At 44.7% G+C, this 16,507-nt stretch overlaps 1 protein-coding gene across 2 annotated transcripts in view; it reads left to right on the top strand.

Annotated features, from left to right (window-relative positions):
- LOC146820907 (uncharacterized) overlaps window positions 1-10,551 on the top strand; it is a 408,950-nt gene extending 398,399 nt beyond the window's left edge. The window contains exon 6 of one of the 2 annotated variants that reach the window (XR_014963067.1): window positions 10,424-10,476. Coding sequence is in view for 1 of the 2 variants with exons in the window: in XM_085611785.1 (XP_085467911.1) it covers window positions 10,424-10,444 (21 nt within the window). In the remaining variant the exon portion in view is untranslated. Of the gene's footprint in view, window positions 1-10,423 lie in introns of both variants that reach the window. The other variant, XM_085611785.1, reaches the window with a different exon arrangement.
- The last annotated feature ends 5,956 nt before the right edge of the window (window positions 10,552-16,507 follow it).

Below are 16,507 nucleotides of genomic sequence, written 5' to 3'. Positions count from 1 at the left end.
TTTAACCATAGCTCTGCCGGCACCTAGAGAAACCTAGCAAATCTACACATTTTTTAAAGCTAGAGTCCCTGGGGAATCCAGGAAGGGTGAACTTGACTGCCTCCCACCAGGTTCTGTTACCCAGAATCCCTTGCAAACCTAAACAATCGTCAAAAAACTCCACATTTTCCCATATTTCTCTGGTAGAAAGTCCTGGAATCTGCGTGGATCTAGAAATTTCCACCCACCACGCGTTCCCCGAAGTCTTCTGAGAAAAATGGTACCTCACTTGTGTGGGTCGATCTAGTGCCCGCGACAGGAAACGGCGCAAAACGCAACGTGGACACACCTAAATTTCTCAGTGAAAAATGACCCTTTTTTGGCAAAGTGCCTAGCTGTAGTTTTTTAACCATAACTCTGCCGGCACTTAGAGAAACCGAGCAAACCTATACATTTTTGAAAAGTAGACACACAGGGGAATCCAGGATGGAGTGACTTGACTGCCTCCAACCAGGTCCTGTCACCCAAAATCCCTTGCAAACCTAAAAAAGTATTAAAAAAACAAATTTTTCCCACATTTCTGTGGTGGAAAGTTGTGGAATCTGTTTGGATTCACATATTTCCACCCACCCCGCGTTCCCCAAAGTCTTACAAGAAACATGGAACCTCACTTGTTTGGGTAGGCCTAGTGCCCGCGAAAGGAAACGGCGCAAAATGCTGCGTGGACACACCCCATTTTCACAGTGAAAAATGACCCTTTTTTGGCAAAGTGCCTAGCTGTAGTTTTTTAACCATAGCTCTGACGGCACCTAGGGAAACCTAGCAAACCTATACATTTTTGAAAACTGGACACCCAGGGAAATCTGTGATGTGGTGACTTGACTGCCTCCCGCCAAGTTATGTTACCCAGAATCCCTTACATACCTAAAAGATTGTAAAATAAAACACATTTTCCCCACATTTCTGTGGTGGAAAGTTCTGGAAATTTCCACCCATCCTGCGTTCCCCAAAGTCTTCAGAGAAAAATGGTACCTCACTTTTGTGGATCAGCCTAGTGCCCGCGACAGGAAACGGCGCAAAACACAACGTGGACACACCTCAATTTCCTAGTGAAAAATGACCCTTTTTTGGCCGAGTGCCTAGCTGTAGTTTTTTAACCCCGGCACCTAGGGAAACCTGGAAAACCCATACATTTTGGAACAATAGACACCCAGGGGACTCCAGGATGGAGTTGACTGCCTCCCACCAGGTTATGTTACCCAAAATCCCTTGCAAACCTAAAACATTGTAAAAAAACACATTTTTCCCACATTTCTGTGGTAGAAAGCTCTGGAATCTGTGTGGATCCACAAATGTCCTCCCACCCAGCTTTCCCCCAGGTCTCCCGATAAAAATGGTACGTCACTTGCGTGGTGTGTCAAGGACCCGCGACAGGCAAAGGCCCAAAAGCTATTGAAGCGACATCAAAATTACCTATCACAAACCAACCTGGTTTTGCAAGGCAGGTCCCGTGAGTTTTTGGCCTGGGGCTCGGCGGACATCTAGGGAAACCTACCTAACCCACACATTTCTGGAAACTAGACACCTGGGGGAGTCAAGCGAGGTATGGCTTGCGTGGGTTCCCCATCATCCTCCTTCCCACAATCCCCTGCAAACCCTCACATTTCGCGGAAAAATTCACTTATTTCTCACATTTCTGTGTTGGAAAGTTCTGGAATCTGCGTGGATCCACACATTTCCTCCCACCCAGCGTTCCCCCAGGTCTCCCGATAAAAATGGTACCTCACTTGTGTGGGTAAGCATAGTGGCTGCAACAAAAGGTGTTTTACCCCCCCCGGTGGGCAGATTGGGAGCTAATGCCCCATCTGCCCCCCAGGGTGGCAGGAAGGCTGTAATTTTTGCATGGGAGGGGGTGGTGGCATGGGCATGCCCGTTTTGGGAGCCCCCACCCTAACTCAAATTTGCCCCCAAATAATCCCTGGCGTCTAGTAGGCTTTTTTCCCCCTCCGGCAGGGCAGATTGGGGGCTAATGCACCCATGTGCCCCCCGGGGGGGCAGAAAGTCCACTAGATGCCCGGAAGATTTTTGGGCAAATTTTAATTAGGGTAGGGGCTGCCCAAAACGGGCATGCCAAAGCCCCCACCCTAATTAAAATTTGTCAAAAAAAATCCGTGGCGTCTAGTGGGCTTTTTGCCACCCCTGGGGGAAAAATTGGGGTCTACTGCCTCATCTGCCCCCTATGGGGAGCAGGAAGGCTGTAATTTTTGCGGGGGAGGGGGTGGGGACATGGGCATACCCGTTTTGGGAGCCCCCTCCCTAATTCAAATTTGCCCCCAAAAAATCCCTGGCATATAGTGTGCTTTTTGCCTCCCCGGGGGGGCAGATTGGGGGTTAATGCCCCCATCTGCCCACCAGGGGGAGCAAAAAGACTAAATCTCGCCAAAGGGCCACTCCCCCCTCCCTGGTGTCCAGTGGGTGGATCCCTGCTTGGGATTCTCCCCTTTCCATGGATACCTCTCCTGTCTTTCTACGTGCCCGGGGGGTTGAGATAGCCCCCTGAGCACATAGAAAGTGAAACTGAAATGAGCCTAAAGGCTCATTTCAGTTTCGATTTCTGTGCAATGATGAAAGCGCGACGTGCGTGCTAATCGTCATTGCACAGAAAGCAGGGAGGGGGCCTGGGGACCCCAGCTCCCGAGGCTTTGGGGGAGATAAGGAAATCCCTCTGCTGTCTGCAGCAGAGGGATCTCCTGCCCCTGTCTTCATGGCGGAATGGTTCCGTCATAAGCACAGGGGCACCGATGATAATGACGGAACCATTTTGTCATGAGCCTCGAAGGTGTTATAGACCTATTTCTATTCTCCCATTCCTTTCTAAAATTATGGAGGCTGTTAGAATCCCCAAGATCCCTGGACCATTGTGCCCCAACGTTAGGGAAAAGACAGGTCGCCTCCAGAGATAGCCACCGCTCCAACCTCTTGGTAGCTTGGCACGAGCAACCAGGCTTATCTTCAAGGATCAATGTGTAAAGTATTTGCAATTACGCTCACAGCAATCCAATGATGACACCACAAATAGACTCCAGACGAGTTTCCTAGAAAACAAGTATATGTTTATAAAACGATATACGATGCGACCACACAATACTAAACCAACATAGGCGTCGGGGTAATATTCCCCCTGGCCTATTATTATTGAGCTAAACTAACCAATCCTATGTAATCCTAATGTCTTAATATGCAGTTCGATATGCAACCGCCAGGTACTTCTCAACATAAGAATAATGCAGATCGTAATACGGTTATCTGGTGATTTGCACTGTCACTGTAATGCAATGCGTAAAGCAACAACGTGGTAAACTGTTATGCCCTAGTAAGGCAATGGCTCTCTGGTGGGAAAAAGCAATGCAGCATGTAATACAGTTATCAGGCAATTTGTTATGCGAAACTAATGCACTGTGGAACACATATATCCAGCAGTTCGGTATGCAACTCTTGCAAGGTGCAATACGACATTCCGGCAGATCATGGTGCAGGATTCAAACAAGGCGTAACACATCTATCAAGCAGTTCATTATGCAAACCTAGTGCAATGCGTAAGACACCTATCAGGCAGTTTGTTAGGCAAACTAATACAATGGGCAGTACGACAAAACAGGCAGTCGGTTGTGCAGAAATAAAGCAATGCATTATACAATCATCAGATACACCGCTATGCAGAAGTTATGCAATACGTAAGTTACTCCAGCACCGTTCACTGTGCCTCCGGCGGTCTCTCCGCCACTCGTGCTGGCTTGCGGTTAGTCTCCGGCCACAGTTGCCCCCCCACACGGGTAAGATAGAACACAGTACCTGCAGCTTCACACTCAGGCCCCGGTGCTGCCACTCCCTTGGCACACGGGCCTCAATCTGAGCCGAAGCAGAGGCTTGAACTGCAGAACAGAGAGAGAGGCCGAGAGCGTCTCCCTCCGAGACCGCGCCCCACCCCAGGAGTCGACACACGTTACCTGGGGGCGCGAACCCACTCTCCTCTCCTGGTCCAGCGACTTGGGCCTCCGAGGCAATCTCTGACTTTCTGGGCAATACTACACACTACACCCACACTCAGAGTCACTAAGACTCACGGGAACTCCGGGTGCACATTAACCAGACAACTCTTCATGAGGGTCTCAGGCTACACACAACACACACATGCAGCATCACTGAGACACGCTTGATCTTCTTGTGCCCATGATCACCAGGCACCTCTAGTGAGGGTCTCTGGCTGCAAACAGCACACGCACACAGAATCGCTGAGGCACACTCGCTCTACTGGTGTGCACGATCACGGGCCAATCCACATGAAAGTCTCAGGCTGCCCCCAAGCACACAGCGTCGCTGAGAATTACTTGGCTCCTCAGTACACACATTCACAAGACGATCCTCTCGAAGGACTCAGGCTAGACAGAGCACACGCACACTGCGTCTCTGAGTCTTGTTTGGAATTCCCGGTGCCCAAGATCACAGGGCACAACTTGAGAAGGTCTCAGGCTAGACAGATCACACACACCCAAGGCATATCTGAGAGTCTTCTCTGGAAACATTTGTGTTCCTGTGTTTCCAAACAGGGAAAAACCAAAGGAAATGATGGACGGAGTGTTGAACATTGCAAGCACTCACCCCCAGTCAACTGATCTGGGTTTAATCCACCACCATTCTTTAGCCCACTCTGCCACCACAGTTCAGACATGGCCATATGCAAATCAGTCTGACCCTGTGCCTCATGGGAACAGTCCAGCCCGAACTGCCAAGCCATGTCTTCCCTGGACCGGAAACAAACTTCCTAGGACCGGTTTCTGGCATTTCAGCCGTCTTCAGCCAGGCTTGCTTTGGTTTTTGCTTTCCAAACAGAGAGCCAGCTCACCTCAGGCCCTTGGGCATAGTTACTTCAGGACACAGCACACAGCACAGTCCTTCAAGCAGGGGGACACAGCACACAGTAAAGTCCCTACAGCCTTTCCTTGGTTAAAACAGCAAACTGCAGGCCAGCCCCAGATTACACAGCAAGAGCAGTCCTATCCAGCAGTCTATTCAGTTGTTTCTTACTTGGCAAAGGTTCCTCTTGATCCACGAAGTAGCTCCAGTCTTGTTCACACTTGACCAAGCCATTTTCCAAAGTTCAGGGGCTTCAGCTCACATAGTTATACCCCTCAATGGCTTTGAAGGGCACTGACCCCTGCTCAAACCAGTTCAGGGTGCCTCCCTACCACCTTCTCCATTTGATTAGTGGGGGTCTGGATTCTCAATCACTCAACAGGAGATGGGACAATTGTTTTATAGCACCAGCCCAGGCCTCTTCACCTCTAGGCCTACTCCTCCTCCTGCACACCAGATGCAGGTCAGTCTGTGCTGTCTCACCTCCTGCCCTGGGTCAAGATATTCCCCAGAACCTATCCCTTTCAAATCCAGCCAGTCAATCCACAACCAGGCAGAGACACACATAAATGTTTAAAGCACAAAACCCCAGCCACTTCTAAATGAGTGTCTTACAAACACACAATGTAAAAACCATCTTCATAAAAAGATGTGTTATTGCAGGGTGAGTTCAGGTATACTAAACCTCACCTTTCCATCTTAAGCCTTTGGGGAGATAGGCTGGAAAACATATTACACAGCCTCCCCATTCTATTCTAATGGGCAAGATGGACTTTCAGCAGTGAAAACGAAATGGAGATTATTTCACTGCCAGGACATGGCACACACGTGGTACATGTCCCACCTTTCACATGACCTGCACCCTGTTCAGGGGGTACCCTAGACCTACCATAGGGGTGCCTGATGTGTATGGAAAGGGAAGGGCAGGTTCTGGTAAGTGCGTGCACTTACCAGAACAACATGGCAGTTTAGGAAACTGCGCGCAAGCCCTGCAATGGCAGGCCTGAGTTTCCTTTCCAAGGCTACTTGAGTGGGTGGCACAATAAGTGCTGCAGGCCCACCAGTAGCATTTGCATTACTAACCCCGGCACACATAGTACACTTCACTAGGGACTTTACTAGTAAAGCAAACATACCAATAATGGACAACCAATCACCCTTACACTTCACACAGGGAACACTTGCACTTTGATACTGTTTAGCAGTGGCAAAGTGTCCAGAGCATCTAAGTTGGCAACACATGTCAGAAAAAAGGTCTAGGGGAAAAGCAAAAAGTTTAGGGAACTTTATCCAAAAAGGGCCAAGTCCCACAGAGGCCTTGATAAATAAACAACTCACGGGCTTCCTTGAACAAAATAACCTACTGGATCCTTCTCAGTCAGTCTTCCTTGCGTGTTATAGCACCGAATCCGCACTGACAGAAGTAACAGACACGATCAGGCTGGCATTGGACAAAGGGACACCCACCATGCTAGTTCTCCTTGACTTGTCAGCAGCTTTTGACACCATCTCTCATAGAATCCTTTTGGATAAGCTACGAGAGATTGGTGTCAGAGGAATGGCTCTAAAATGGCTCGAAAGCTTCCTGGCCGATAGAACACAACATGTCCAATTGAACACGTTTAAATCACAGACCATGGTTGCTGACAAGGGGGTCCCCCAGGGCTCCATTTTAAGCCCCACCGTATTCAACATCTATGTGTCTTCTCTGGCCACAATTATTAGATCCTGTGGGTTCCATACCATCTCGTACGCGGACGACACCCAAGTGATAGTTACTATTGAGACGGATCCCACGTCGACCAGAGTAAAGTTTAAAACTGCATGGTAAATATAGCCACATGGTTGAATGTGAATTATCTACAGCTCAACTCCAATAAAACGGAGATCCTGCTGTTCGGAAAAGCAGAAGAGCTTTGGGCCTCAGATTGGTGGCCTTCGGCGCTTGGTGAACCTCCTACACCTAAAAAGTGGGCGAAGATTCTGGGTGTTATAATTGATGATAGACTTTCCATGGAGGAGCATGTGAAAACCATCTCGGGCACCTGCTTTGGCCTGATGCGAATGCTGAGAAGAAAAAATCTTTCCTTGGATCCCCCTTTTGGCCAGAAAAGCCCTTATACAGGCACTTCTAGTTAGCAGACTAGATTACAGAAATTCTCTAATGTTAGGGATTAGGGAAGATTTACTTTCCAGGCTGCAGGTTGTTCAGAATACAGCCGTGCGAGTCTAGCCCTCAATCAACCTGTCCGAACTCCGTCGGCACCCCTTCTACGACAGCCGCACTGGCTGCCTGTTAGGAAAAGAGCAGAATTCAAGCTTTTGAGCCTGGTGTTTAAATCACTCCAAGAGAATGGTTTAGCTTATCTAATGGAGTAGCTAAAACCATATATGCCCGCCTGCCAACTGAGATCGAGTGACCGACAGCTGCTCTGCTCCCTGAGAATTAGGAAAGTCAGAATGGGCGGCCGCTCCTTCTCATATCTCTCCCCCTTTTACTGGTACAGACTGCCAGATAGCATACGTGCCCGTCCCAATCTAAGGCAGTTTCAGAAAATTCTTAAAACCTGGTTGTTCTGTCATTAATCAGCAAATCTCGATCTGCTTTGTCTGCTACCCAGGTGCCGAGAGATCCCCTTGGGGATGATTCAATAGCGCCCTAAAAATCCTAATAATAAAATATTAATAATAATTGCATGAGTGGCTGAGTAGTGCATGGGTGATTGGAGGAGTCCAAGGATAGTGCATGGTGATTTTATAAGTGCATGGGTAGTGGCTGGGTGATTGGAGTAGTGCATGGTTACTGGCTGGTTAATTGAAGGAGTGCATGGTTAGTGTCTGGGTGATTGGAGGGGTGCATGGGTTGTGCCTAGATGATTGGAGCAGTCCATGGGTAGTGCCTGGGTTATTGCATGAGTGGATGAGTAGTGCCTGGGTGATTGGAGGAGTGCATTGGTAATGCCCGGGTGATTTTCTTAGTGCATGGGTATTGCTTGGGTGGTTTTGTAAGTGCATTGGTATTAATACATGGGCTGAATCAATCATAGTCCCCATCTTCAAATAGGGTGACCGGGAAAACCCTGCCTGCTATCGTCCAATATCTTTGTTGGACTCTTTAATGAAGACAGCAGGCAGGATTGTCCTTGATCGGTTACAGGGATGGACCGAGGAAAACGGCATCCTAAGTGATACCCAATATGGTTTCAGAGCGGGCCTAGGAACCAATGAACAGATTTTGAATTTAAACATTTTAATTGGTAAATACACGCAGGCCAAAGCAGGGAGATTCTACCTAGCATTCGTAGACCTCACAGCTGCCTTTGATTGTGTAGTACATGGTAAGCTGTGGGGCGTTCTTAATGAACTGAAAGTTGATCTTGGTTTAATCCAGTTTTTAAGACAGCTATATTCTGGTGCTACTGCAAAGGTTCGTTATGGCACAGAGGGAGAGTGTACTGCCCCTTTCAATATAGAACGTGGCATAAGGCAGGGCTGTGTTTTAGCACCACTCCTGTTCTCTTTATACACCAATGCCCTGGAACAGGAGTTGCTGCTACACACTAGGGATCCGCCATTTGTAAAATCCTGCCCGATAGCATCTCTCCTCTATGCCGGCGACGCAGTGCTTATGGCCCACACCCAGGTTGGATTACAAAGGGCTCTCTCCTTCTACACCACATTCATGGACAGACTCGGTTTAAAATTAAATGCCAAGAAAAGTTTTGTGATGTCCTGTGGGAGAGTGAAAAACAAGAATAGAAGTTTCCAGGCGGGGGGGTGCAAGGTGGAACCTATTACTTCTTTTACCTATCTGGGTGTCCTCTTTAACAGAACAGGCTCATGGGCCCCAGCAGTTAAGGCCAGGTCTCTACTTTTTACGAAGTCCATCGCGGCTCTTTCAAATTTTTCCAAAAAGTTAGGAAAAAGACCGCCAGAATTTTTATTGAAGATTTACAAGGCAAAGTGTGTAAGCGTAGCAATCTACGGGGCAGCTATCTGGGGATTTCAAGATTGTACATCAATCCCAACTAGTACACCGGTTTTCAATTGCCATTCTGAATTTGGAGTCGTCTACATCTCTGACCTAATTAAAGCTCAGCTGGCACTGCTATGGCATAGAATTTGGACCGCAGAGAGTACGGGCCTTAATAGGGAAATAATAAAGGACGCAAAGAGTTTAGATAATGCCCGCAAAATTTTATGGTTGAAATATATAGAGAATTTTATGCAGGACATTGGTCACCCTGAGTATTTTAAATCGCCCGACAGTATGAACCTTATCAATCGGAAGGAGTTTAAAAAAGTCTGTATGACCCACCTAGAAATAAATAGGTTGAAGCTTGAGATGAATAAACCAATGGTGGCCAGACATCAATTAATTAATACAACGTGCAATATTCAACCCTATTTGTTATACATTCTGGGTGGATATGACAGATACCTCCTAACAAGATTTAGGTTCGGGTCTTTCCACCACTTAATTACTTACCGAACTATCAATGACGGGTCGAGAGATCTATGTCTATGCCCCTGTGATAATCCTTCAGCCCAAAGCACAATGCATGTGGTCCTCTTTTGTAAGTTTTATTCTAACGAGGGGCATAGATGGTTAATACCACTTTTAAAACAGGGAGGTTGGAGGCAATGCCGCCCTGCTTTTATGTATTTACAACTGTTGGATAATTGTTTTTGTACTGGATCTATGGTGGGCTTCTTAAAGAGTGTATGGAGGACCAGGAAAAATCAAATGAATTGAATTGTGAGAAACGTGCTGGGCTGGAATAAATTAGTACGAGGTGGATCATTCGGGAAGTTCTAGAATATATTAACCAACGATCAGGGTCAGAGCTTCTAACAGGATCGGCACCAGACGTCACTAGTAAATTTGCCTCTTATATTGGTGTCGACACTCGATGCAGCAACCTGGGATGTGACCCACATGCATCCCAAATAAGTGGTTAAGAAACCACCGTTAACATACTACAAAATAACCCTGCACCCGAAAACTGTAATTCTATTCTGTAACTTGCATAATACTGCTTATTATAGTGGAAACAACGCAAGATATCACATTCATTCAACTTCCCATAATACATATATCTATTAATGATGAAAGACTTGATTGTAGTTTGTCTTTCGTTCGTCCTTTATTATGAATCAATTACTTTCTTAAAATCACCATACAATTGCTCTGCCGCCAACGCATTTCATCTCTCTTGGGACTTCTTCATGGATTATTAACGTGCTGTTTCTGTTGTTAATGATATGTATTGCACCAGGCCAATCTCTAATGGTAATGCAGGTAAATCACTGTATATTAATAGAATCAAACACAGTTCGTTTCTCAATGTCTCCATGCGGCAATTGAATATTTTTGAGTGTGGACTTCGCTCTATATACCGAAGATTCAAATTTCTCCCTAATATCAATAATGCAGTATTGCCATCTTCACGCTCGTGCCGCACATCAGTTTCTCTACAGTATATGGAAGTTATAGAATGTTCATATGCTTATTTCTTTCTTTTTTTAGGATTTTACCTACGAAAGTTGAGGACTGATGAATTGTAATATTTAACAGCGGACGATGTATTCTCTTTTGAAAATGTTTGCTTTTATGATTTTAATGTTTAAAATCGAATAAAGCTTGTTTGGATTTTTTTTTTTTGCATTGGTAATGCCTAGGTGATTGCATGAGTGCAGAGGTAATATATGGCTGACTGGAAGAGTGCATGGGTAATGCCTAATTGATTGCATGAGTTTATGGGTAATGCCTGGATGATTGCATGAGTGTATAGGTAGTGCCTGGGTGATTGGAGGAGTGCAAGAATAGTGCATTGTGATTTTATAAGTGCAATGGTAGTGGCTGGGTGATTGGAGGAGTGCATGGCTACTGGCGGCTGGTTAATGGAAGGAGTGAATGAGTAGTGTCTGGGTGATTAGAGGAGTGTATGGGTAGTGCATGGGTGATTGGATGAGTGCATGCGTAGTGCCTGGGTTATTGCATAACTGTAGTTACTGTGTGATCGGAGGAGCGCATTGGTAATGCCTGGGGGATTTTTTAATTGCATAGGTATTGAATAGGTGATTTTGTAAGTGCATAGCTAATGCCTGGGTGATTGCATGAGTGCAGAGGTAATGCGTGGAAGAGGTGTGGCGCCGCGGCCAGGGCGACTGACTCCCGAATCTGGGGATCATAGTTTGATCCCCAGCGCCGGCGGCAGATTAGCCCAGCACCGTGTGACTCTGGGCAATAGCTTGCTTAATCTTCCCGACGGCCCCCAGCGCCTAGAGACCCTTACGGGTGATTGTTCGCGCTTTACAAATGTGGATTATTACAAATATGGATTATATTGTATGAGTGCATGGGCAGTACCTGTATGATTGGAGGAGTGCAAGGGTAGTACATGGTGATTTTCTTAGTGCATCAATAGTGGCTGAGTGATTGGATGAGTGCATGGGTACTAACTGGGTAATTGGAGGAGTACATGGGAAATGCCTGAGTTATTGCATAAGTGCATGAGTTGTGCCTGGTTTATTATATGAGTGGATCAGTAATGCCTGGGTGATTGGAGATGTGTTTGGTTAATGTCTAGGTGATTTTGTAAATGCATGGCTAATATCTGGGTATTTGCATGACCGTAGAGCTAATATGTGGGTGATTGAAGGAGTGCATGGGTAATCCCTGAGTAATTGAATGAGTGCATGGTTAGTGACCTGGTGATTCTATTAGTGGAGGACTAATGTCTGGATGATTGATGGAGTGAATAGGTCATATTTGGGTGATTGCAAGACAGTAGGAGTAATGTCTGGGTGATTGCATGAGTACTTATGCAAAAAAGGGGGACCCCCCCTGAAGGCAATAATTTGAGGTCAGGGAGAAGAGGGGAAGAACAAAACATACAATCAAGAGCTCCCTCATGACCTATATTTCTTTCATCAATATAGAACTGAACTCAGCATGGGCTTAACAACAATGTCATAACATCAACAGAATTGATAAGATGAAATTGATATCATCATAGCTGTTTATTTAACTTATTTTTTATCATTGAAGATATATGTATCAAAAATGTCTTTACTTTTTTTCTCCTTTTTTATATAAAACTATTTTCATATAAAAATACATACAAGTGAACAAGATTATTACATAAAGGTTGGAAGTAAATACAATACACTGTTAAGCAAATAACCCCTGAGTGAAAAACCATACAGAAAAAATATGTTCATAAATGCTCACTCAACCAAAACATCCAACCTCATGCAGACTCATACAACATTCACAAACACTTATATCTTTAAAAAAGGGAGACAATAGATTACAAAATCTCCACGAACATGTAGAGTAGATGTGTTCAGCAGAATCAGAACAAAATAGGTCGACACGCGTTTCGGTGGACCTTGCCAGATATTAAAAAAATCACAATAGCACCCAGGGGATACCTAGAAAGCATAAACAAAATATATTCAGAGCTGTTAGACCTGTCAGCCCTTTGGGTGGTCCCTCCTCATCATTATTTATTTTGTCCCACTTCTGCCTCAAACCCTGTTATAATGTTTTCCTTTTTGGGAACCACCAGACTTTTTAGTGTTGATGCAGGGTCAGGGACCATTTTCCCTACCCCTGGAACTTCTGTCTGAGGGCCTGAGACACAAAATGGTGGCCACCCATTGTCACCTGTGACATCACCAGAACCCACTGGAGATTTCTAGAACCTTCTGTAACATTCTGGAACCCTGTGACAGTGGGAGGCAGTTTAGAATGTTGGGAGGCCATCTCAGAGTGGCAGTTGGCAACTGACTGGAGAAGAGAGAGGACAGAGATAGAAGGAGGTCGGAGTAAGGCAGCAGGGGTGGAATCCAGTGCTTGGAGTGGGGTCCAGAAACCCACCCTTGATGCTAGTCCCTACTGACCAAGCCCAGCCTAGAGCCCTGTGTGGGACCAAGTCCAGAAAAACCATCTTAAGGAACTGAACATTTGGAACAGGCCTTAAAGAAGAGGAACAGCAAGTTACTGACCTGTTCAGCAGTGTCCTCCTGGAGTCCTGACGTCGAGAAGCCTGGAGACCTGAGGCCTGAGGTAGAGAAGCGGCGCTGACAGAAAGCAGACGTCGTACCCGGAGCCGCCAGAGGTCGAGTGAGGGCGCCGACGGAGGTCGTGGAGAGGCACCGGAGGTCGAGTGGAGATTCACCCGAGGTCGAGGTGAGGGCGCCGACGGAGGTCGTGGAGAGGCGCCGGAGGTCGAGTCGGGAGTCACCTGAGGTCGAGGTGAGGCGTTGACGGGGGAGTGAAGTCCGCCCACCGGAGTCGTCGGAACCTGAAGTGAAGCGTGCCGGAGGTCGGGAGTGGAGATCGCACTCCGGAGACACCAGGAAGTGGGGAGTCCGAGTCCCTGTGATGCCGGAAGGTGACATCGAGTCGAGACCGCCCAGCGACATCGACTCGAGACCGCCCAGCGACATCGAGTCGAGACCGCCCAGCGACATTGAGTCGAGGCCGCCCAGCGACATCGATCCGGAGCCGCCTCACAGCGTCTACACGGTGCCGAGCGGAGCCGATCATCGTGAAAAGGGCAGTAAGTGGTAGAGGGGGCGTCTGAGGCCCCGTGGAGCCCTAAAAGACCATTCTAGGGGCTAGAGGGGTGTTAGAACCAGCCTGGGAGTGCCAGGGGTGAACTGAGACTGGTACAGTGACCTCCATAAAGGGTTGTGTAGTTTGGAGGGCCAGATCTTTAGATTACTCTTGTTCTGCCTCAGCTTAGGCCCCAGCCTTGACCAATCTAGGTGGGACCCCCCCATGCCATCCAAGTGTCCTTAAGTTGTGTATGGGCAAAGTAAGACCAAGTGACCTCATGAAAATGATTTGAACTGTAACTGTCATTGGTTGTTTTACCTTATTTATTGAAGGTGCTTTATTTATTGTCATCCACTAATTTATTCCTGCACTATATTTATTGTCTGACTGTATTTATTTGCCATCTGTATTTATTGCACATCTATTTATTCTTTGCTTAATGAGGACCTGAACCTATTTATTGAAATTCCAATGTAGTATTATTTATTTGACCTGCTCTTTTGAAGGAAAATCCTATTGTATTGTATTTATGTTATGAAATCTGCAACTAAGAGAAAATAAGATAAAGACATATATATTTTCAACTTGACTTGCATACTTTTTACGGTGTAGTGTCGTTTTTGGAACTGATGAACGCATGGTTATTTTGTGGGTGTGACGTACGCTTAACACGGTGCCTGACCCCAACCGCTCGAGCCAAGCTACCATTGTGCTGGGAACCTGGTGACTGCTAACCCGGTTGCCCGGTTTCCAACAAGAGCCCATGCTATAGAACATTTAGATCGATTGGACCTTGATGCTGGACATACAATTAGAATCACAATAGTGACTATCAAGAAAAGCCAAAGCCAGAAACACCGAACCCTGTGCAATTCACACAACAGAGAAATTAAATGTATATCTCCCCATAATTACTGTGGGGGATATTGTGTACTAGAAGGCACTTACAAGTTTTATTGATGCAAGGGTTACATCAAGGGGGATGGCCACTGCACAGCTACCTAACATACAGCAGTGTCTTTTACTGATAATACATATTCTGCCAGAAAGAGAAATATTATATAGAAAATACCATGAATGGGGGGAGCCTAAATACATAACAAAGATCATGTCCATAGAGAGGATTGATTATGCCTTACCTAGAACCCTCGCATATAGTGTCTGGTAGGTTAAAATCCAGTGTAAGACAAGTCACAACAGATCTCAATCTTCTGAAAGTGAATAAAACCACATTAGTACCTGCAAAGAGGGGGAATAATGTAGTATTTACATGAATGCAAGGTCACAGACTTCTACATACCTGGTAAAGTGGGGCCGAATGCTTATTCAGATATATTTGTCTCCTAGTTGTTCTTCATCCGGCGACTTCTCAAATGTTGAAAAATGGAGTATGACTCATAAGGATAAATGCCGGGTGGGCTCTATGAGAGAAAAGTTACATAACATGAGTGAGCCCAAAATAACTTTACTGTGAAGAATGGTGTACACAATAAGATGAGGCATAGAGACAGCCTATGTCTTCATTCCAACTTAGTCCGTAAACCGTGTGTGCTACGATATAATGGTCAACTGTGGATTGGTAATGCCTGGGTGATTTTCTAAGTACATAAGTAATGCTTGAGTGATTGAAGGAGTGCATGGGTAGTTCTGAGGTGATTAGAGGAGTGAGTTGGTAGAGTTTGAAAAAATGAATGACTGCAATAAAAATGACTGTAAACATTACTTCATATTATTATGCTTATTACATTATTTCATCTTACCTTCTTTATTGAAGTAGATATGAAACTCATTGAAAATATATTACAGTTGTTTCATTGTAAACTATATTTAAAATATTTTCAAACTTTAGTATTACTTTCTGTAAAAAAGAAGAAAAAACTGTTATCATATTATAGTTTTAATAACACAGCATAATTTTAGAATTACATAACATATTTAATTTCCCTTTTTTGCTGTTTTCAGATTCTATTGAATTTCATCAAACACAGTGATTTCAATGTTGATCATCATATAAAAGCGGGGAAAAAAATACAATCACTAAGATTGTAAAAAAAACAAATCTGTGTTGAAATTATTTACAAGTTCAACTATCTGTTTACCTATCTAAAGTTTCTAAATTACATTCTTCAACTACATTAAATGATCTACTTCTCTGAAAAACATTTTGTAAAATATACACTCTCATTTACATCGCGTATGATATAAAGAACAAATATATAAAAGACTTGTTTCAAACATAGTTTTGAAAACGCCTGAAGACTTAGCACAAACAATAATCCAAACAGTAATTCTTCACATTTTCCCAATAGGCCAAAAAATGTTTCTAAATCTATTTGTATTCAAAACATCCAAAATAAACTTGTTAATGCATGTTCACATCTTCCCAATAGGCTGAATGATGTTTTCAAAACTTTGGCATCAAAAATATCAAATATGAATTTGGTAATTCGTAAGGCAACCGACATTTGAATTCCAAATGGCCATCATTACAATGTGTCCATCCTTTATTGCACTTTAAATACACAGTATAGTGTCCAGATGTTGTAGTGGCTCCTTCATGAAAAGTAATAGCTACTGCTTTAAAAGATCTCCCTGAAATTGATAGTTGACTTGCCACAATTTCTTTTATTTTGGTTTCCAATTTTCTTCCATTCGCTCTACAACATTGTAGCATTAAAATTCCATATTGTCCAAATCTTTCTATAAATAATGTTGAGAATATTTCTGATTTACAATGAGAACATTGTAAATCTTGATAGCTGGTTTTACTAATTTGTTAAAAGAGGTATTGTCAAATATATGAATCGTTCAGAGTCTATTTGAGTGGTAGAAAATGTACACTCTTCACATTTATGATCTCATCTGTAAGTTAGTCCAAACAAATTTTTTATTTCTATTCCTTCATCTTGCAATACTGCAAGCATAAACATAAGACATTCTTCTGCATCTTGTTGTATATTGAGTGTAAATTGCGAAGGACCACTACATATATCTAAAAGATGCCAAATGCCAGATGCAGTATGGATTTTAGTTCTATCAGTT

The sequence above is a fragment of the Triturus cristatus genome, chromosome 6, assembly GCF_964204655.1.
Source record: "Triturus cristatus chromosome 6, aTriCri1.1, whole genome shotgun sequence".
Lineage (NCBI taxonomy): Eukaryota > Metazoa > Chordata > Amphibia > Caudata > Salamandridae > Triturus > Triturus cristatus.
The sequence above is the reverse complement of the archived record's forward strand: the minus strand, read 5'-3'. Positions and strand labels throughout refer to the sequence as shown.